This window comes from Bactrocera dorsalis, chromosome 5, assembly GCF_023373825.1.
Source record: "Bactrocera dorsalis isolate Fly_Bdor chromosome 5, ASM2337382v1, whole genome shotgun sequence".
NCBI lineage: Eukaryota > Metazoa > Arthropoda > Insecta > Diptera > Tephritidae > Bactrocera > Bactrocera dorsalis.
In genome coordinates this window covers 40,057,730-40,081,853 of record NC_064307.1, presented here as the reverse complement: position 1 = coordinate 40,081,853, position 24,124 = coordinate 40,057,730, and the positions used below count along the sequence as shown (strand labels likewise).

The 24,124-nt window shown below is 37.5% G+C and overlaps 1 protein-coding gene across 3 annotated transcripts in view; it reads right to left on the bottom strand.

Moving 5' to 3' along the window:
• LOC105233947 (homeobox protein araucan) overlaps positions 1–24,124 on the bottom strand; it is a 141,074-nt gene that overhangs the window by 4,067 nt on the left and 112,883 nt on the right. Inside the window, exon 5 of one of the 3 annotated variants that reach the window (XM_049459413.1) lies at positions 19,203–19,801. The exons of 1 other annotated variant lie outside the window; for it this stretch is intronic. In XM_049459413.1, the coding sequence (XP_049315370.1) occupies positions 19,227–19,801 (575 nt within the window). In that variant the 3' untranslated portion in view covers positions 19,203–19,226. Of the gene's footprint in view, positions 1–11,162; positions 11,410–19,202; positions 19,802–24,124 lie in introns of those variants that run through there. One more of the 3 variants, XM_049459415.1, reaches the window with a different exon arrangement.

The following is a 24,124-nucleotide window of genomic DNA, read 5'->3' as shown; positions in this document are numbered from 1 at the left end:
CAACAGTTCCATTAATATGTAATGTAATTTGATAAAGACAAGACGTTACCAAGACTAATATACCAGTATTGAGAACTTTATTTGGGGTTAATAAAAGAAAAATTCTTCGGAACATGGACATGTATAAGTTAAAAAAGTCTTCATGGTTTTGGAGTCTATTTAAAATGTCTACTGTAAGAATAAATCCTAAATGGATGATCAGCATCTTCAAGTAGACTATTCGTAAAGTCTTTCCCTAGTTTTGTTGCAAAGATTGAGCTGTAATTTTTTGAGAGTTGCTTAATGAATTATGAGGACAAATGATTTTTTTTTTCCATGGAATTTGGAGGACCAACCTTTATAAAAGGTATGTATGTTACAAAATTTGCTCTACACCCTTATACTCTTATATATTGATTTTCCACCTTCCTCGAATTAAATTAAATAGCTCCTTTTATAACTTGGTTTAAATATTAATTAAATCGTATACCCAATTACTAGTTATTTTCAAGTTTCTGTTGAAATACACCATATATGTTTATAAACGTATAAACCGTTATCGAGAAGAACATATACAATGTATATCAATAAATTAAAGTGTGTTGGCTATTTAATTTAGCCTACTGTGTTGCGAATATCGAAATTTTAGGTAGGTATCGTCTCTTACCAATAATATAATTAATATATTATAATTGTAAAATAATTAAGTTGTCATAACAGAATATTGTATGTTTCGAAATATAGAGCATATAGTGGCAGAAGCTAAGTAAAAAAAAAAAAAAAAAAGTAAAGTATAGGCCCAAGATCTATAGTATAAAGTTTAATGAGTAATCAGCTTTCAATCATTTAAATTTAAATGTTTCTTAGTTTTCAAAGAGAACTATCAATTTTCAGCAGTTTTCACATTTACAAAACAATATTTCATTAACATCGCTAAGGGACTCCTTGAAAAATTCTTCGTTAAAAAGAAAAGAAACATCACACGAAGACAAATCTGGTGAATACGGTTGTATTATCGTTGTAGTTTAGTTTCAGCTTTAAATTCGATCACAATCGTGGCTCGATGCAATCGTGTAAAATCCATGAACTCTTCTTCAACAATTCAGGCAGTTTTCGACGATTTTTCTCGCGCAAACGCCTCAATGCGGCCAAATGCAACCTCCTTATTGATTGTTCTGTCTATTCCTCCCGTCATATGAATTCATATGGCGACCAAAATGTCACCAAAGTCCCCTCAAATGACTCGCGAGAGATAGCGGGTTCTCTTGCCATCCTCTGTATCGCGTTGCCTGATTGATGTTCAAGCACCATATTTTTCAGCTTTTTTATTATTTCCGTCAGTTGAAAACGTGCAGAGCGAGGCATAAGTATATTCAACGATCTCTGGACGCGTCTTTGAAGACTTTTGTACCATTCGTAGGCTTGGAGTTTTGATAAAACTGAATCATCTTAGAGCCTTTTCCAACATTCGCAACTTGAAATTTGATTAGGAATACAAAATTTGAGACATAATTTCTTTATTCGAGTGTTTTTTATCCATTGGAAAAGTCCGCAACGCTCTATTGAGGTGTGACGACTTAAGCAGCTGCTGTAAACAAACTGGTTGACAGATCGCACATATTTGGCATTGTAATCAAAGACAGTTTTACCAAGTTAGCAAAATACTTTTTTTTGAAATAATCATTACGCGATGGTCCGGGTGCTTTTTTGGCACAATACATGTAATATGATGTTGCGAATTGTAATCAATATAGAACTCAATGTTGAATTGTTGAATTTTTTGATGGTACGTGATTTTGCAGCTTAGATGATAAGGGCATATAGACTTCAAAATGTAATTCCTGGCAGTATTTCTATTACCTTTATTGTACAAAAAAAGTAATAGAAAACAACACTTAGCACATCTATTGTACTTTGAATGGCCAATATTTTAAAACTCATTAAATGTATAATCCATTGGGAAAGGGAAACTATTTTTGCATAGCGCACTCCCACATCGCACAGCAGCCACACCAGTCAGTGAGACGAAACAATTCCCTAACGCCAGACCATAACAAAGACGCCACATGTGGTCCCACTAACGTAATCTTGCCCAGTCAAACAGCAACCATCGCAACTTCCAACTGCCAGGTAAAGAGGAGCACACGAAAAAAAGAACAAAAATAAAGAACTTAGCAGAATGACAAACTGTTGTACGGGTCAAAACACCATAAATCATGAGCCGACGAGACGCATGAAGATGGTTAGGTTATGAGTTGAGGTGAGACGAGGCTTAAACTCGACTCTAATCGCCAATGACAGTGGGTATGTGGAGAAGGAAATGAGCGAATTCGAATTTGGGAAACGAAATGCGATCACTTAAACGTCATTCAGGTATTAATAAATGTCAAAACATGCAAAGACAATGGACGCAGGGAAGAGTAATGTCTCTACATATGTACATATGTACTCGTGTGTGTGCGGGCCGAAGTAGACAACAACGCCGGGAAATTAAGAGCAGTGAGTGAGCGTCAACAAAGCGAAGTTAACTACAACTCAATTGACGCAGATTGCGCACGCAACGAGCAAGAAACTACGCAAAACAGCGGGGAGTCGGTCAGAGGGTCGGGACCGGCCTAAGCTGCAATAGCTATTGCGACAACGGTGAGAGGGAGGACCGAACGGTTGAATGAATTTTTCGCTACGCGATGAAGAAAGTGCTATTTGGTCTTTTTTTTCCTAAAAGACATATAATTTATAATTACATATACTTTGTGCTATTCACTAACTATACCCAAATAACTTGGAAAAAGTATTTTTTGTAAAAGAAAGCAAAAACAATTGGTACAAAAATTCTCTCTTCGTTACATATTTGTTATTTGTTTTAGCTGTTTACATTGCAGAAGACATGACTTCATTGTTGTATACATTGTTGCCAAACCCCTGCTCTTCCGCTGTTTTGTTGCTACGCTCTAGGAACACGCTGGCGATCGACGACCACACAGGATGGACACAGCCAGCCGGCAGAATATAGTTACTCGCTTTGCTGCGCACTTTGTAAGCGCTAGTCATGTTGCTAGTGCCTAACGGCCACTGTGCGCTTTGGCCACCAGAAGCTCGCGGAATCCTCCAGCCGGCATATTAAACAATTGTACAATTCATGTTGCACGATCGTGCAAAAGTACAAACAGCCAAACAGCACTGCGATCAGTAAGTGGAGTGTGTTCGTGGCATGACAGGTGGCGCCAGTCACAAGCGGACACATGTATTTCCATACAATCCCAAAAACGTAGCTGAGGTAAGTGCAGGTCAGCAGTGCCAGAGTTGCATATGGGACGCTGCGCCCGCTCTGGACTACCAAGAGTCTCTTCTCTGGCAAAAGTGACTCATACTGCGCTTTATTAAGCAGCAATGTTGCCATATAGTTTTTCTCTTATTGGTGTCTTGCTGTTGTAATTGTTATTGTTTTATGATTGCAACAAAAGGGTTATGACAACGTGTGCGCACGATCGGGCAATCGAATTCGCTATTGTTTTCCGCGGTTCTTGTGAGACTACATTTCGTTTGTACATATATTTCTCTATATACATACATATGTATGTATATGGAACTGTAACATCTTTGCTACCAAGTAGCCCCGTACACTAAAGTCAACGAGCAATTAGGATGATTTGCATAATTCTTGTGTATGAGCTCAACTATTTTTAGGGAATATACATATGTATATACCAAATACTCATATACGGATTTAAAAAATTACTTTTGCCTAAATATCCTAATTTTGATCTACCGATACACATCTGGTAAATAAGTTATAAAATAACAATAATTTAATCGTTGAGAAAGGCAAACTGCTTAGAAGCGCTAGATCAAACAGTAAGACACCAGTATACGAAGAATTTTATTTACCGTTATTTCGAGTATATTGAACTACTGGTAGAAATTAGCCCAACAATGAACTGATTATGTCTTTGCTGTACAATTTTAACATTCTAATGGCGTTCATGAGTTTTTAAAGCACCTCAAAAACCCCAAATCCATGAACAGAGAAACATCTATAAACATACACCTTTTGGGGTACTTTCCCTCTTTAAATAAATACTTGTTCTTTTCTTCGCCAAATACGTCTCAAAAGCTTGAACAATACAAAAGTTGACTCTTATGATAATAATACAATCACATGGCTCCAATCGCGGTTGTTCTCCTGCGCCCAGCTGAACCATTGAGTATGATTTTCTTGAAATTCGGTGTCTGACTAGAGTACTGCCGGGTTTGATACCAGGACTCTGAAATTTGTCCCGACTTGTATTTAGAAATATATGTAATCTCTGCTCAGACAAACTTTTTTAGTTGCTATTAGACTGAGCAGTTGTTTCTTCTCAGAAACGAGCACAATAGCTTTGTCCTCACTTTCTCTTCTTCCTTCTTACGTTTTAAATTCCTTCATAATGGTCGGACCAACACTTCCCTAATACACAACTCGCATTTAAATACTTTGTAGTTTTTATACTCTTGCAACATGTTGCTATAGAGTATAATAGTTTTCTTCGCCTAAAGGTTGCACGTTTCACTTAAAACTAAGGATGATCAGGATGAATGTTAGTCTGTCCGTGCAAGCCGTTACTTGAGAAAAAAATTAAGATATCTTGATGAAAATTTGTATGCGCGTTCCTTACCAAAAAAATACTAGTTCGTAGTTGGACGTACTCGGACCACTGCCAAGTACAAATTAGGTAACAATTAATATAACGGCATAAAAATTTGAACAAATAATGCCGCCTTATGGCCCTAAAATTGTTCAGGTCTCTAGATACCGAATATTTGGCCCACATTACCTATAGTCAACTTTTTAACGAAAATACTAATCAATATGTCAGATTTATAATTGAAATTCAGAGAGAATCCTTTCGTGATAGCAGTATGTCTGAGTGCTACTATAAGTTGAATGAGGTCAATATTTCCTTTAGCCCCCATAAACCTAATATAAAGATTTTCGAACTTCCAAGTGATTTAATACCGTATATATTGACCAATATGTAAGTTATTCTAATAAAATTAAGAGAGTGTGTTTATCCTATAACGGTGCATATTTGTGCTTTGAATGAATAAAAACGGGTGAAAACTCGCCCTAGATCCCATATAACTAACAATTCTTATGTACATTCCTGGCTTTAATCCATGCAAGTGTCAAGAGTATGTTTGAATATACCCGAACTTAGCTCTTCCTTGCTTATTTAATATTTTATTTTGGATCTTTGTGTTGTTTCTTTAGAAGCAACCTACAAAAGGTTTCTAATACTGAGCACTCATTTTTCTTATTTCACGGCACCAGTGTTCTCAATTAAGCATTGTTAATTTGCTAGAAAAAGCGAAAACAATTTTCCGTGAATTTATCGCGAAAAGGAAAAGTGTTATTTTTGAACGCATTATAACTTCAGAAATTTAAACCACTTTTTTTTAATAAAATATACGCTCTGAGTGCCTTTTAAAGTAACAATTCTGAACATTACTTTTTAGCCCGATCCCCTTTTTTTCCCTGGAAATACTCATAGTAGTATTTTAAGAAAATTTCGGGTAATTACTGTTGAAAGTTCAATGCACGATTGGAATCATACTAAAATATTCTTAGAACCAGAATTCAAAACCATATATGTATGTACGTAAATATTAAAAATAATTACATTCTTACGATTCAAAAAACTTTCTAACATTTCTTCAATAAGATTCATAACTTTTTCTCAAAATGAAAAATTGATGACTTTAGTGGACTTTTGCCTGCAAAATACGATAGCGGCATAGCAAAGAACGCAAAATTTGTTACAAACTGTTATACAAACTTTTCAACGGACTTCCTTTAACAAATTACAAGATTTTAGTAATGTTTTGAGCGAATGCTTCCAAACTAAAATCAGAGTTTTAAGTAAGAACAGTTGCCCGCTTAAGTTTAATGACGAGTTCGGCGTATGAGTATGATGTCAAATTCGAAAAATTTAATTAGTAATTATTTATTTTTGTTGATGTTGTAATATTCTGAAACAGTCCTCAAATACTCCCGTAAACTTAGAGTGTTTTAATGATTTGAAAAACGGTTAGATGCTGAGAGAATAAGTAAAACACACCCACACAGAATATTCTTCTTTATATAGAATACCATAAGAATAAAATCATAAAAATCATATACATACATACTATGTATATTTTGGAATGTATGTATGTTCATGTATATGACGTTCATTCGGAAAATACTACTACTTTGCATAAATTTCTTCTTATGCTAATGTGTGGAAATTATAACTGAAAAATAAATAGTAAAAATGCGTTTTTAAAATGGTGGAATATCATTAGCATTTGCTTGTACATATGACTATTATTCAAATAAGAGATTTTATATCTCAGTTTTTTCATTGCATGCAGAGAGTATTAACGGAAATTTTTTAGTCTTATTAGAAATATCATTTTCAATGGTTTGCTAGAGAATGCCTAAAAGCATGCAATCAAGTAATGAAGCATATATTACGTTACTTCAATGTCAGAAGGGTGCGCCTAAATGTATGCAATAGTTTTGCTCGAAACCCATACGATCGTTTAATGAAAACACACACTGCTAAAGAAATGAATGGTGTCTGTGTGAATGAATGTTTGAAATAATTCAAACATTTTTATGAGCATTGACTTCAAAAATTGTAATTATATTATAGAAACTTAATTAAATCATTAAAGAATTATAGAATTTTCTTCTCTTGGAAAATAAATTATGAAAGACACACCACGAGTATACTATATATACAGTTGTCCAAAAAAAATAATAGGTTAATATAGAACATAGCTGTGGGTGCATAACATTTCTGGATCAAGTGTAAATGAGGTAGAATAGCAACACACATAGCAGGATATTAACATTAAAACACAAAACAAATTTTTTAAGTAATGAATGTTGTTATCTTTCAGCTTGGATATTTCTCGGAGATCGGAGTGTTATACATAACATTTCTACAATAATATTTAACCCAAAAAATGTTCGCAAAATTACAAAAGTAAGTAAGGTTATATAATACATCAACAATTTTAATTACTAATTGTTAATTTAATCATGACAATCAGTGGCAAAGTGGGAATGATAAAAAAGTTAAGGAAAAATATCCAAGAAATCGAAATACGTTTTTTAGAAATACAAATGAAACAACAAACACTCATTTCTGAAGATCCTAATATAGGACACTACTGCAAAACTAATACTTTTTCGTCTGCTAGGCGCATCAGTAGTGAACTAAATTTATCTGTTAATATTAAAACTGTTTGTAAGCGATTATTGTAGAACAAAAAGTCCACTAAAAATGCAGGTACCAAAAAAGAAACCTGTGAAATTCGATATACAAAAAGCACTTCCTGTGGCCCGTGTTCAAAAGGCGAAAAATAAAAATCTTTATTTGCGAAACATCTGTTTCCAAACTTTAGCATTACTTTGTTAGAATTAAATACGAAATTTTAGCAGTTCCAACTATTTTTGGTATACAAAAAAGTATGTATGTGACAAAAAGTCCCTGAAAATTGTAATTTAAATTCCTCGGTTTGGTGAGTTTTAAACACAAGCCTACGTGTTGTACAAAGCGTTAGAATACGATCAAAAGATGGTTGAAGACATGACTCGCATTGGACGACCTTCGACCTCTTCAACTGATGAAAATATAAAAAAAGTTATGAATATGGTGCTTGAAAATTGTTAGGCAAGTGTTAGAGAAATGTCAAGAGAGCACGGCAACTCTCGCAAGTCCATTCGAATGATTTTGATGGATATTTTAGGTATAAGACGCGTTCTAACTTGACTCGTCCCTGTAAAGCTGACTTCTTTTGGACATGCTCGATAGTGCAAATTCCGATTCCACACTCATGGAGAGCATTCAACTGCCGATGAGTCATAGGTTTATGAGTTTGAAATGCAACCATTATTGACATCGGAATCGGTGGAAAAAACGAGCCGAAATAAAAAAAAAAACACGCCAAAGTCGTGGTATGGTGCATTATGAATTCGTTCCGGATGGAAAGACGTTCAATTTGGTCGTGTTCAGGCGTTTTTATAAGAACAACCGGAATTGCGAAAAACAATTCATGAATTTTACACTATGATAATGGACCATCGCATCGAGCCACAATTGTGATCGAATTTAAAGCCTAAAACGCGGTTGATCAACCACCGTATTCATCAGATTTGGCTCCGTGTGATTTTTTCTTGTTCGCCATGCAAAATTCGCCGAAGGCGCTTGGTCAGAAATGATCTCTTCATTACCATGTATAACTTCTAAACAGCTATTGAAACAATAGATATAAATACATATTTTTTCTGAATTTCGCCTAGTTTTGACAAATAAATATTTAATAATGGGACATTTAATAGATATTAAATGCAAACTAGTCAAATATTTTTACTTACGATAAGACAACTTAATTAAATTTGCGGTATTTCTAATACTATTTGTTAAACTATCTTGAAATACCTCAGATTTATAAAAGCACAATGATCACGATTAACAAAGGATTGCACTACTATCAACTATGCTTCAAATCGGAAATGTTTCGCAACTTTATAATAAATAACGCTTAGTGCAGAATATCCCATTAAGTTTATAGACATTAAATGCCAAGATTACGAATTTGATATAATTTAATCTCTCGATAGTTCAACTGAAATTGTGACCTCTGTTATATGTGTATAAGAGAATAAAGCGAATTATTATTTTTTGAAAAAAGTTGGAAGATAAAAATTAGAAAAAAAAAGGAACGAGCCTTGAATTTTGCTCAAAATATTCTGTTCGAAAAGAATTGATTTGATAACAAGATTCTTTTTTAGATTCATCTTCAACTTGATGAATGTATCTTTTCATTGAAATTCGAATTTTTAAAACTCAATTTGCATCAAAAATATTTCAGTTTCAATTGTTGTTTTTTTGTGGCGGTTGGAAAATAATGCATTTATTTAATTTAAATGAGAAATTTGTGTCAAATCCAGTATAGTATATTATGTTAAAGCTTGTTAGCAACAAACTAGAAGGGATAAATTTTGTATGGAGCGATACAAAGACTACTTGTAAGTATAATAGGCGCGGAAAATATTTTGAAATGTCTACAAAATAGTTGGACTCTTAGCAACATGTTGCGAGCGTCTCAAAATGTCGCACATGAAATCATCATTTAACACGAAGAATATTTTACGATTGAAATGTACATATTTGTGACAATATATTAATATATACATATATATTATATGTGTACCTAGACTCACTAAGTTCATAAATATCTTGTTTAGTATTGAAAATACTCATTGGAGTCGAAAGAGATCCGTATATTCATAGTAAAGCGGAATTAATATTTTACAATTGTCATTAAAAATTTTAAATATTGACTTATGTATATCTGATATCGAATAAAAATGACGGAACATGCGAAAAGAAATATAGGTGATGTTTTACACCTTAAAGTATTTTCCTGGCTTTGGATAGCTCAAAGATAGCAAGTTGCAAGCGTATCAAATGCTCGGGGTACTAGACTCATCTCCAACATACATATGTATATTCACGAATTCAGCTTTATACTTAGAATATTATATGTTTTGCTTGTGAGAGGTATACGAGTTAGACGTCTCTTGAATTAAGTGCTTAAAAATACATGAAACGTTGGCATTGGCAGTGAGTGTACACTGCGTCAATCAAAATTTTACAAGTGATACAAAATTTTTAATTTAGGTCGAGATGACTTGAATGAAGACGCTCGTCCTGAACGCTCCAGCACATCAACAACCACTGACAATACTGAAAAAGTCAAGAAAACGATTTAAAGTTTAAGTATTTCGAATCACTATTAGTGAAGTTACTGAAGATGTGGGTATGCAGCGTGTAGCAGCGAAGTTAATTCCAAAATTGCTGAATTTTGTCCAAAAAAAACGATCGCATGAGCATTGCGCTGGAATTGTTGAATGGCGTCAATGGCGATCCACATTTGCTTAAAAGCGTCATAACTGGTGACGCATCAAGTGTATTATATCGGAGGGGGTTCCTTCAAAGTGAAGGAACCAAATTAATGAATAAATAAATATTTTTCGAGAAAAATTAAAATTCACCTAATTCTATTAACAGAGCTGAGAGCTGCTATATAATTAGGGTACTCAAAACTTGTAATAACCCATTGTAAACTCATAAAATCGTAAATTTTTAAAATTGTTTAAAAAAAATGTTGTTGGATTACATATAAAACTGAGTTTACGCAACTGCAATTCTCAACCTATGTTGTCGGTTCGTTATAACTTTATGAGATTCTATGAAACCCCTAAATAACTTTGTATAAAATATAACAGTTTTGGTGGTTTGGAACATCTATAGGGGAGATGAAGCAGTTATTATCCACTCTTGAAAAATATCACACCGTAATGTAGGATGTTTTTCTAACATAAAATTTTGCTCAGACAAATCAAATGTAACTTGTTGTATTAGTTTCATATATATAAATATATACATATTTGTAAGAATATATTAGAATCTGTTAGGTAAACATAACTACAGATTTGCAACATCTAATAGTAAATCATTGTAGTAATAGTAATGGAAATATAGAAACATTTTATTAGTTTTTTTGTCTCTTAGTTTCACTAAAATCATTATTTATTTAATTTCTTACGATTAGGCAGATTAAACATCTTCCAAAGAATACTTTTGTTGCAATTTAAGCATAAACACAGTAGATAAATATATAAATATACATATATGTATAACAAATATTACAATAAACAGGTATGCATTTACAGTTATATAAATAAGTATAAGTATGGCTTAGATACACTATATTTGTTATACTAAAAATCTAAATTTAAAGTTTTACATTTTATTTTCATATATACATATTTATGTATTTATATTTAGTACTGCACTTTGTATGCTCAGTTGTTGACCTCTAAATTCAGAAATAACAATTTAGACTGCACAACTTTTTATATGAAACTGCGCAGATAGCCATGTTTCATTGCAATTTTTTTTATTTTTAATTTTTTATTAAATATTTTGGAATTTGTTGTTTACATAAATTATTTTAGAATTTAATAACCTTTGCTATATTTTTGTTTTATAAAAATTGAAGTATTTGGTTTATTTGCACAATTGCCCACTGTAATTTAATTATAATTTAGCTATATATACACACAAACGTATACGCGCACGAAAAGCAACATTTATTATTGCTGCAAATGCGTTGGATGTGTATGCGAGTGATGTTGCTGCCAAATGGCGCTCTCAGCAACATGTTGCGATAGTGCCGACAGCGCCGAATGTTGCTGCAGATGTTGCGAATGCTGTTGTAGCTGTTGATGTTGTAGTTGTGGAAAATGCGCATGCAAACTATGACTACTGTCATTATTATTACTGCCATAGAAGAGATTCCGCGAATACTGTTGATGATGTTGATAGAGATCTGCAAGAGAGAAGCACGAGTGTGAGTGTGATTTGCTACATTTTGATGTTGCTGAAATTTATAACAAATATACTAAACCCATGAGCTGCAGGTCCTGTGTGTGCGTTGGGGAAGAGATAAAAAATTATTTAAATGATAACATTATATAGTTATAAGTATGTAGGTACGCAAGCAAAAGTATTCAAGAACATTCATGCAAACGAAGTGAAAATGTTAAAAAAAAATTAACGAAACCATTTGAAAAAAAAAAAATAAATAAATAATTACAAAACTCAGCAATAATTTGTACGAAGGCTTTAATTTAAATTGACTTTACTAATTAAAAATTTGTTGGATATATAGGAATCTGAATGTATGTAAGTATATGTGTATAGAAACACACCTCTTAAAGTCAACCTGTTGCCCGCAATCAACAATTCAGCTGCCACACTGTCTGCATGCAACCAAACTGATAATAAAAAAATACACGCATACATATCTAAATAGTTAACTGAGATGCGGTTGATAAAATTCGAAACCAAAATGTGGAACTTAGTACATAAAAATCTCAAAAGCGGCGCAATCAAGAACAAAAATCTCTTGATTGACTGCGAGCACCTTTTTCCAGGAAAATCGTTTTCAAAAGACTTGGAATTCGAATTATATTACTTGATTTCAATTAAAAGCAGTTAGCCGACTTTAAAACAAAGTACTCTTTAGATAGATGAATACACATGAATGTGTGTGCACCGTGGACGTAGCGCCCTTGAACCAAAATTTATGTGCACACACAACCATTTGTAGAAGTGTGTGTTAATTTACAGCACGATTTGAATATGCCACACCATTTACATACACGCATATATATATTTTTTTATTTATATATATAAAAATCCCCACATATGCACTTGCACATACAATATTTTACGCTGCCGTAAAGTAAAGTGAAGTAAGGAAAAGCGTTGCGTCCAAATCAAGCAATGAGAATAAATAAATAAATGAGCGATTGAATTAATGAATGAATGAACGGCACCTGAGCGCAGTGCGCCCTGCAATCTGCGTCCAAATTGTACCTGCGGCTGTGCTTGCTGTTCTTGTATTTATTTATTTGATTTTATTTTGCTGAGAAGCTGAAGTGCTGCAGCTTCAGGCATCCAAGATTTTCACTGAGATAAGAAGTTTCCGGTCAAACCTTAAATGCACTCATCTACTAAAATGCTTTTGGATATGCCTGTGGCTTTGGGGGCTCTATGGTTATGTCATATACGCTGAAAGGGAATACAGTGGCGGCTATAAATATTGGTTAACTGAAAAGCAATATTTGCACATCATTATTAGAGTGCTGATCGTTCAATTTGATGGCAGCTACATGTTATAGTAGTCTGATATGAACAATTTCTTCGGATTGCATCATTTCCATCGAAGGCGATGACTTGGATATCTCGTCAAATGGAAAAGTTTTCCATACAAGCATTTGATTCCTATCATTCAGTTCATATTGCAGTTACATATATGCCTCAGTGGTCTGTTATGGGCGGTTCTGATAAATATGAAGCTTCTTGGTGAGAAAAGACGTTTGGAAATTTTCAAGCCGATATCCCAATAAATTAGAGACAAGTTCGCGTCTTTACAGCACTCTTCAGGGTTGCTGATTTTAAAACCTCTCCTTCAAATTATTTTTACCTTACATTTCTTGTTAATCTCTGGCGACATATCATCACTTTTATAGTCAATACAGACCATGCATGCATTTAAATCAAGAACTTATCGTCCAAAATTACCAATCCAGAATTCGAAAGACATGGCAGCCATGGAAATTAATCTGTTTAACCCTTAGGCTATTTTTTCTGCTGTCATAGGCCGATTCTATAATACTGAGTATATCGGTATAAGATACTAAAAATCTGAGTTTTCAACTTCTGGTCCCTAATACTTAAGGTTAAGGCTTTCAAACTATATCAATTTCACCTCAGAAGGTGAAATAATTACAAGGAAGTCAGCGTTGACGATGAAGCACGTCAAAAACGGTCTTCAACATCAACTGATGATCAACACGTCAATAAAATAAAAGATTTGGCACTTGAGAATTGACGATTAACAGACAGCGATTTTATTGGCATCGTTGAAATATCGGAAGAATCAGTTTTAAAATATCATTTAGGACCAAGAAATCAAACTCTGGTGGTTTCTTCTCTGTGCATATACCAGAGAGAGATTTGTGGGAGGAGAAGCCGGAAAGGGAGCTTATTTATGGATGTGTCAAAGCTTGAGGGGAAGGTTGACGGTGGCGCTTACTGTCAGGAACGCTCTTTCAACTCCAGCTTTAGTATTCCTGGCTTCTGGTGTATTTTCCAAGCCGAGGTTGCATACATTAAGGTGATGATAACAGGTAACTTATCGTTCCGGAGTGCAGCCTCCTTCAGAGAAATTACCATCCACTCAGATAGCAGGGCGGCAATACTAGCCTTGAACTCATTAACAGTGCGTTCAGGGTTGGTCAAGCGGTGCCTAACCTCATTGTCAATAGCATTAAGTCTCTTTGTGATAAGACTGGTATGGGTGCCAGGGCACAGCGGAATCGCAGGCAATTTTAAAGCTGATGAGCTAGCAAGGAAAGGCAATGCTATCAAAAGAATGGGAGCGGATCAGTGCTCCTGTATCTTCTTGTGTTTTACTATTAGATAGCTGGGCTTCGCTGAAGCTTGGCCAGCGTTGGGCCACAATCGGTACGTACGTAAAATCCTTTTGGTCCCAGATCAATCGCAAGAGATCTAGTGATCTTTTTGTCCTCAGTAAGGCTAGCCTCTCCTTAGTTGTGAGGATTTAAAGAAGCCATTGTCCAAGGCTGGAAATCTTACCAGATGCCATCTGTGGAAGCTGTTTCTTGCATAAAGACGTGGAAACAAGTTATCATTTCCTTATTGACTGTCCCGCGCTTGGGAGAACTGGCAGAAATGGAAATTAAAATCCTCGATCTCGATCTCGATCTCTCTAGATCAGCCATCTAACCTAACCTAACCTAGTACTTACTCAATAGTGAAACTAACTTTCGTTGGTGCAACACTTATTCATGCCAACACTGTAAGTTATTTATAACAGTCGAAAAGTCTGGCTTGGCGATCTGAAATAGTAACAAGCCCGCGCAGCCAAACCGGCGGCAGCTCAACGGTCACTCAGTCAACCGACTTCACATCTATCCACTTTAAAGACGCAACGACGTAAGGCCAACTTCAACTATACGGTCCTACACAAATCCAACTGTCTAACTGTCTGTCTGTATGCGAGTATACGAGTGTCCGTCCGTGTAATTAATGATGACCCACTCGCATTCCTGCTGCCTTTCAATGTTCATTTGTCGCACAGTTCAATATTTGTGCGCCAACGTCTACAACCAGTTGGACGCGCTAGTGCGCATGTGTACATATGTATGTACATATGAGCATATGTGTGTGTGTGTGCTTGAGCACTTTGTGGCGCATCGTCGTGGTCCCACTCATCACATGTCTTCCTGCCATTCTTTGTTTAGTTTTGGTGTCGTAAGTGCCAATAAACACGTGATTTACTTTGACAATTCCGAAGGGTTCACTGGCAGGCAATCAGGCAATACGCCCGACCGAATAAACAAATATGTGCGTGTGTGTTTGCTATCGCGACGCATCGCCCATTAAAATGCTGCTCATTAATTTTAAAATTAGGCGCGTTTTCGAAATGAATGAAGGCCTCCAATTCCGAACTTCAAACGAAGCAAACAAAAAAAAAAACGGACCAACCTCTGCCTCAGTCCCTTAAAAGTCATTCCCATGCATCAGACTTGGCATGTTTGTGGCATGACCAGTCGTTGGTTTATTTGGCTGCCTGCGCTATTGAAAAGTTCACGCTAGCGTAGGGGAAGGCGGCGGACACTTTACGGCTGGTGGTGGTGGTGGTGTTTGTCCAAAACGTATAGCGCTTGACGAGTGGCGGGGGGTTTGCCGTACGCGCATAAATTAATTAAGTCGGTCGTTCGGTATGTGTCGACCTTTTGTCTGGTGTTGCAACACACCGAAAAGACAATAAAGAGACACCGTTGGCAACAACACGTACATACAACAAAAGAAACACAACAACAAAGCAGCGACGAAGGCATTAAAGCCAAGCTGTGGCGGCAGCAATTGCAAAGACAAAAGGAAGTGGCAACGCCGGTATGCTGCAGCTTTTGTAGGTGTGCGCCAAACACACGTTCACATGCGCGTATGTGGCAAGCAACGAGCGCTGCACTCACATGTGTATACAAGTATGTAGGCGAGTATGTGCCTTTGTCAAACTTAACCGAAAAGTAAGGAGTTTGTGAGTTCGGTGATAAATTCAAAAATTACCGCTGCCACTTTTGTGCCGCATTACAAGCAGCGCCGTACCGGCCATGCCACATGAACACATGTGTTGGTGGTGGCAGTGCTCGTGAGTCATTTGCATATTGTGTGCGGCCTCATTTCTGGCATCCTGATTATGAAAGATGCTGCGCCGCTGATAAATGATTGCTTTGCGCATAATAAATTTTCAAAAGCTCAGCGCCGCTGCACATAAAACATACTTATATAATTCCACTTATATGTGTGTAGCTATAGTGCGCCTTGGTTCGAGCGGATTGTCTTTGCAACCCTTCACTATCCTTGCTACTTCCGCCAGCTGTGAGGAGTTGTATGTGCGTTGGTGTTGGGAATTTGGATTTCGAATTTATCTTTCTCGCTTCGAGAATTCTAAAAGAGAACTTTTATTGTTAACCTCGCTTATTTTAATATTGGTTAGCTGATTGCCATCCCTGAAACTATGGCCTTATGCATTCATACATTAGGCCAAGAAACTTTGGTCGTATCCAGAGTTTTGTGCGATAATCTGTGTTTCATGCTCTATTTTATGCGCTCATTAATCAGATTTAAACAAAAAATGATCGGTTGATAGGCTCGATATAACAGAGAGAGTAGAAATCTCACAAGATCACGTGGAATCCGAAGGAGTTGCTGTCTCGTTTCATTCATCTATTGGTACTTATAACGTATTTAGAAGCAGTCGAAATAATGGACTTCAACCGGAGAATCTGCTTCGAGAAGGCGATGCATACCCAATTGTTCAGAAAGGGAAAACCCTCGTTTTCCGGTATTAAAAAGGTGGGATCTAACTCTTGTATAACCTCCAGAGGTTATCTAGTGACTGATGCCAAGAGCATACTAAAATTATGGAAGGAACACTTTTCCAACCTGCTGAATGGCAGTGAAAGCTTAATACCAGGAAAAGGCGAACCCGATTCCCTAATCGATGACGATGGCGCAGACGTTCCATTGCCGAATAAAACTGTGGCCGACGATTAGAACCTAAGTGTGCTCTACCCAACCCACAAAAAAGGACGCCTCACAATTTGTGCCAACTACTATGGGACAAGGCTTCCTGAACATAGCCATAGAAGGTTTTATGGAGCGTAGCAAAGATTAGGATTTAGGCCTGGAAAATTAACGGCTGACCAGACATTCCAAGAAAGCCAAGCAAATGATCGAGGCAAGACAAAATATCTCCTGTCATCAAACAAATAGTTGCCGCACTCGCTACTTGACTTCCGCGTCACTGTTGACAGTCAAAACTTAGAGGTCGTAGGTAATTTCGTCTATCTTAGAACCAGCATTAACACCAACAACAATGTCAGCCTCGAAATCCAATGCAAACTTACTCTTTCCAACAGGTGCTACTTCGAACTGAGTAAGCTGTTGAGAAGAAAAGTCCTCTCTCGACAAGCAAAGACCAAACTCTACAAGGCACTCATCATCCCCGTCCCTGCTGTATTATGCAGACGAATGGATGCTGACAACATCTGATGAGTCGACGTTGCGAGTTTTCGAGAGGGAAGAGGCTCTGCTACGCTGGCAAGGTCATGTCGACCGAATGCATGAAAACACTCCCGCTCGAAGAGTATTCGACGCAATACCTGCCGGGGGAAGCAGAGGAAAAGGATAACCTCCACTCCATTGGAAAGACCATTGGAGTGCACAAATACTGGCGCCAAAAAGAAAAGGAAGAAGGGTTGACGCTCTGTTATAAACTCAGCCATAATCACGTAGGGGGTTTTTACGCCAAAGAAGAAAAAAAGGAAATCTATTGTACATCGAATACCTGTAAAATGTCGAACCCAGACCGATTACAGGTTTTCACTATGCCGAATTACTAGGCCGATTCGACGCTAAGTCTACTCATCGGTAACTACGGCCAAATTGATCGAATTAGACTACAAACTTTGGATATGACCACTGAATTCTTCAATTTTGTCCCGGAGTGACTTCTTTTTGTGTAGAAACTGCGAAAAGTCCCTCATCGGATCGAAATTTGAGTAGAATAAGAATGTTATCACCGTGGAGGCCTACTTTGCTGACCTCTATAAATCATATTTTTCAGACGGATTAAAGGAGTTGACACCTAGCTAAGGCAAGTGTAACGAGCTAGTGAGAGTACAAGTTGAGGACTATTATGACTCTAATAATCTGAGTTCAATTAATTATACTCGAAATAGTAAGTATCTCCAGGTCCAACTGAAATATCATATCAGCTTTTGAACTATACTCCCATTTAAACGAGCGTATTTGCTCTTATTTCCCAGGCCAGACAGTAAATCTATAATCGCTATAAATTCAAAGCGTGTGCATAATTCAGTTTACTCTCGCTCCCGGCCTGCTTTGCCAGCCAGTGTGGTTAACTACTTAAGCAGGCATTAAAATTGCGTGAGCCGCAACGAATTAACCCCTCGCTGTGCGCCACAGCAAGCCATCTTCCAAATAAAACTAGCTTTGCACTTTGCAGCATGCTTTGCTTTTCTTGGCTGGTGGTGCGAAATCGCAGTATGGACTGAGGTAAAGAAGGAAGGAAATAAGTGCCTGGCCTGCGAGTAGATTAGTTGCCACACGCCGCACAAAGGCTAAGAGCTACACATCCATCGACACCCTCATCTACGCACATATAAATAACTGGCTGGATAAGTACGACGCAACGGCTGAGCTAAGTGCTACACAAGGGAATACTGCAACAGTCTTGCTGTGGCGATATGGACGCTTGGTTTATGCCAAGCTTTTGACAGACGTTCGTAGCGCCAATGATGCCACTTCGACTGTCGGCGTTCAGTTAAGCTTAATGGATTCTGATTGAGATTTAATTATTTCATTTAATTTTCTAGATGACTTCACTCGTGGGTGTTGCTGCCAAGTGAGTGAGACTTCAGCGCATAAGGGTGGGGGTTGGTCAGACATTAAGGGGTTAACAGTGTTAAAAAGCGGCTGTTAAATAATTGACTGACTGACTGACACTCCAACTGAAGTTTAGCAGAGCGATTGAGTGATGATGTCGGCGATTGAGCCACCAACCCCTAAGTGCACATCCACCGACTCTTTTATAACATTATCTGCATCGGGCGTTTTCAGCTGGCTCTGCTGCCTCCTCGCAATTAATGAAGTGACTAATTTCTCTGGCAATTATCTGCGGCGAATCAGTTTAATTGATTTTGCGCACTAACTAATTGCCTGATGGCTTAGAAGGGTTAAGCAAATGGGTGAATGGCACCAAAGAAAAAAAAATCAAAATCAAAAATTACTTGCAGGCCATTAAGTTCACATAATTAAAACACTTTACGACTACAATGCAAAGCTACAGCTACACAAAATATTAACATTCAATTTATTCAAATGCGTGCGACTCACCTTTAACTCCTGTTGAGAGCGTGGGAAGCATGCGTGAATCAATCGAAAACAAAGCAGTTTTAATATTTCAAATGCAAATCTACAAAAGTATACAACCGAATTTACCTATCCCCCACACTCGGCGCACAATCACGCACAATTCTGACCCTTACAGTAGAGGCCGTCAGCGGCGCGGAGCTCCTCACTTCTTGCGGCATTGTAGGCGATCATGTCCCGGCTAGCCGTATGCATAGCGCCGCCATGATTAAAAGCGCCAGCAAATGTGTGCAATTGGTTTGGTGGTGTTTGCGGTGGCGTCACTGCAGCCGATTGTACGCCGTACCGCTGTGGTCCGTTGGAGAGGGTTGGTCCGGGGGAAGTGGGTTGCATGGAAATCGTTGCGACTACGGCGGTTTGATTCTTTGCTGCTGTAGACGCATAGGGTGAAGGCATATAGTTGGCGGTCCAGTCGCGTTGCATGGCATTCATGTTGCTAAGTGTGCTGAGCTGTAGCGGGGCAGTCTCTTCAGCTGCCGTGTTGGCCAAGCTCCATATGCGTGGTCTGCCATGTGGGCTGTAGAGCAGCTCTTGTTTGGCATAACTGTAGCTGTTTGTGAAGTATGCGTCAGGATTTTCATAAGACTGATAGTTAACTGTTGACGTTGGTTGCACTTCAATTGCTGGCGGTGTGGAGGCTCTATTTAATTGCACTAAATCTAAAGCTTCTGAAATGCAAATTGAGATGGGTTGTATTAAAATGTATTATATGAGAATTACATAACGGGTTGGGAAGAGTTCTTGCTGAAGAATATTCTACAGACTGAATTTAAAATATATAATTTGAACTAAAAAATTGTGGAGATGTGAAGTTCGTTGTATATCAACACCTTCGAAATAGAATGACATAGTGCAATTAAGGCTAACTCTTAAAGGAGCATCCAATAATTTACAGAATATATGTTAAGGTTGCCATCTGCATTTTACTTAAACATTGTTACAATATAAATGAAAATCTTCAACTCTTCGTGGTTAACCAACTCACCCCCACCCTCGTGGATCCGCCCCTGTGATCGCCAGCTTAGAAGGCTAGAAGCGGTGCCGTAAGTTTTGTCACGGATGAATCAAAACTAAAGGGAGGATGAATGGAGGAGTCTTCTGTCGGAAGTTTTTTAGACTATGGATTGCAGAGCTACGATAGAGTACAACCTTACTCTAATTTTGCCAGATTGGCAACGAACCAGTTCTCCGCTGTCCACTTCACGCTAAGGTTGGATTTATGGATCTCATCTACCGTGAATTTTGAAAGCGCTGTTCACTAACTGAAAGTTAGGCGGCTGCAACATTGTTTTGGTTCAAAGTGAAATTCTGGATGTCCTTTGAAGTACCTTCTCTTGGCAAGGTCCATCTCACCGCCATGGTTAAGATTCTATCCAGTAGACTCATATCATGCCGGAGGTTACATATTATGTCGGAATCATATAGCCGAAGCTTTATGGAGGAAGGCAAAGTAAACTTATCTAGACACTTTCTTATCAACTGTAAACCGTGAAAAGCTTCGGTGTACGCACTTTGGGCGAACCTGGTGAAGTGGCTGAGATTAATATCCCAGATAAACAAACCTCTCGTAGCCATTAGTTCTTCGTCGATCTATTGGAGCCTAATGATTCCTATCTCGGAGTTATAGGAATCACAAAGCTATACCGGACCTGCGTTACTAATTAGTCTAACCTAATCTAACCTAACTCGAAACCTCTTTAGAATAAAATAAAGACTTTTTATACAAACAAGTTTATATCCTGATTAGAATACATTTAGTTTGTAACGAAGTTTGCATCTCTATGTCCATCTGTATATACTCGAATTAGTCCCTCTGTCTCAATCGAGACTCAAAGAGGAAAGCGAGTTGCATTTGCAGACAAAAGAGAGGTCGAATTGCTTGAGTACGAAGAGCTTCATAAGCTGGACGACAGGGGTAATGCTAGAAAAAGATACGCCGACTAACAGAAGGTTTCAAGACCGGAACCAGAGGTGATCTAGTGATTGACGCCCTGAGCATACTGATTTTATGGAGAAAGGAACACTTCTCCAACCAGATGAATGATGATGGTGAACATGAGTTTCCAATCGATGTCAATGAAGCTGACGTTCCATTGCCCGACTATGAAGTAGTTCGAAAAGCAAATACCCGTCTGAAGAACAGCAAAGCGTCAGGGGCCGATGGATTGCCAGCCGAGCTATTCAAATACCGCGGCAAAGGGTGTGAACCGTCTTCTTTGTAGAATATGGTCGGACGAAAGCAAACCTGACGATTGGAATTTAAGTGTGCTCTGCCCACAATCCGACAGGATTGACCCCACAAACAGGAAGACCCCACAATCCGAGCCAACTATCATGGGATAAGTCTCCTCAACATCGCATATAAGGTTCTATCGAGCCTACTGCATGAAAGACTGAAGCCCCCGTCAACAAACTGATTGGACATTATCAGTGTGGCTTCGGGGAAAATCAACACCTTATCATATATTATAGTCACCATGGCCATAAAAATCGCACCGACAGTCTTGGCTACGACGTCACTGTCGTCATAACTTCGAAGTCGTGAACAATTTTGACTACCTTGGATCCAGCATTAATACCAACAACAACGTTAGCCTCGAAATCCAACCCAGAATAACTCTTGCAAACAGATGCTACTTCGGACTGAGTGGGCAATTGAAAAGTAAAGTCCTCTCTCAACGAACAAAGACCTAATTCTAGAAGTCACTCCTCATCCCCGTGCTGCTTTATGGTGGAGATGTGATTGGAGCATCAGTCTTGTAGATATTGATCTGCAATTTGTACAAACTGCCCCATCAAACTCAAACTTTTCCATTTAACGAGATATACTCGTATTTACCAAAATTGATATGAAATTGACCGTTAAAAACCAATTTCTTTTAAGGAATCGTTTGTAATTGTGAAGGGTATATAAAATCAACAGAGCAGGAGCCATCACTCCTCTTATAAGATGAAATTAAGTATATTTGGTCTACAAATAACAAGGACTTTAGCATCTATGTAGCTTTCCAAGTCATAGCTGACCGCTTACTGTTGTGCCATCTCTCCGCCAAACCTTAATGATATTTCACCACTGTTAATGATGATGATGATATAATGATAGCTGGTGATGACATTACGATGTGTTGCAAGCCGTCAACGCAAGGGTCATAGGTGTTATACTCATTCTCATGCGGCGTGTGGGAAATGATGAATTATATTTTGGACACCCACTGTCGCGCTCTCACGCATGCATAAGCACATTGCCACATACACACATACACCCATATGTTGGTTCGCGCTCATTTCTGTGCACTTGTGCAGCACACGTGCTTGGTGACTGTCATATTAAAGTAATATTTATAAACGTGCAAACGTCAAAAAGGCACAATAACAGTGACAGTAAGAAAATACAATAACAACTACGTCATTGTTTATATTTATTCTCAACTACTCACTACCACTCAAGCGAAAGTGTGCTGCAACAACCGCTTTGAGGGTGAAAGTTGAAGGACAATGTGTTGTGTGCATGTTGTTTTTGTTCTCAATTACTTATATGAGTGCATATATTTGAGGATATGTAGATTTGTGTATATGGCTGCGTGTGCTTTTGTTTTTGTGTACTCAAGCTCACGTGACGCTCAACGCCGCCATGCAAATATTTTTGCAATTGAGGCCTGTTGATGATGTGCCGCGGCGTTTTCGGTTACACTTTTGAAAAGTGAATGAATAGATAAATATGTTTTTAAGTAAACGTATGGCGACGACGTCACATGTGATATTTGTTTAACAACGCATAACAATCAGTCAAAGTCAGCGATAATCCTTGTGTGGGAATAGGAGGAATTAGTGCATCCCTAAGTTTAAATAATATTGTGGATATTCATGTAAGGTTTTCATGTTATCTTAGCTGCTATTTAATAGCTAAATTAAGGGGTTAGAGGTAGTCATAGGCTTAAAAAAATGTGTTGACCCAGCTTCAAAAAAGGTACCTGCGATGACAACCATAAGTCCTTGGAGATTCATCTAAAAGCAATCGGACAAAAAAAAAATTTGTTTTATAACTAGATAATCCTGGGCTTGATAATCCTGTACCTGATGATAAATTTTTGGGAAAAAAAGCAACCTTTAATTGGTTTTAAAAAATCGAAATTTTTGACGGTTTGGTGCGGTTTGTGGACCAATGAAATCATCGGTCCAAATTTCATAAAAAATGATGACGGTGAGAATGTAACCGTCAATGGCGTCTGTTATCGCGCCATGATAAACGTGGTCATTTCCGTTAGACTTTTTCCAGTGGGGATATGTAAAGTCTAAAGTCTTTTCGGACAATCCCGCTTCGATTCAGGGCTTGTAGAAAAATATCACGTTTATCATTCGCTAGTTATCAGTCCAAATGCTTAAATGAGTCATCGGAAATTGGGCTCAACTGATGGACCATCTGAGCCTAGCCGTGCCCAAAATTTGAAAGAGTTAATCGTCACAAAATAAATGCCAAAAAATGTTCTTTCGAAGGGGAATAAATATTTTCTATTGAATTTGAAGTTTCTATGTTTTGTCTTTAAAACAAGTAGAGAACCTCAAAATGCATCACCCTTTATAATACGGCAGATTTTTATAACCGAAGTTTGTATGTATGCATAATCACAATTTTCACCTTAGAAGGGTTATATCGGACTATGTTATTTTCGAAATTTACGGGTTTTACTTTTTTGTCTTGCATTTTATAGGGCTGTCTGTCCATTGCCCAGTACCAAGTAACAGTTGCTTACAAAGTGACTCTAGCAAATTTCAAGACGTATATTGTTTTAAAAGTTTTGTGTATTCGACTTTGGCGTTTAGGTGCGGGTTCTAATTCTTCCCTGGTGATGATTGATGATAAAAATTTGCTCCATAATTTTAAGAAATCTGGTTTGAGATTTCTTTTTCTGTTCTAACCGAAGTTTTAATATATTGTAAAGCTTTGTTAACAGTAGAAGCACAAGGAACTGCTACGTGATATCTCTTTGTGT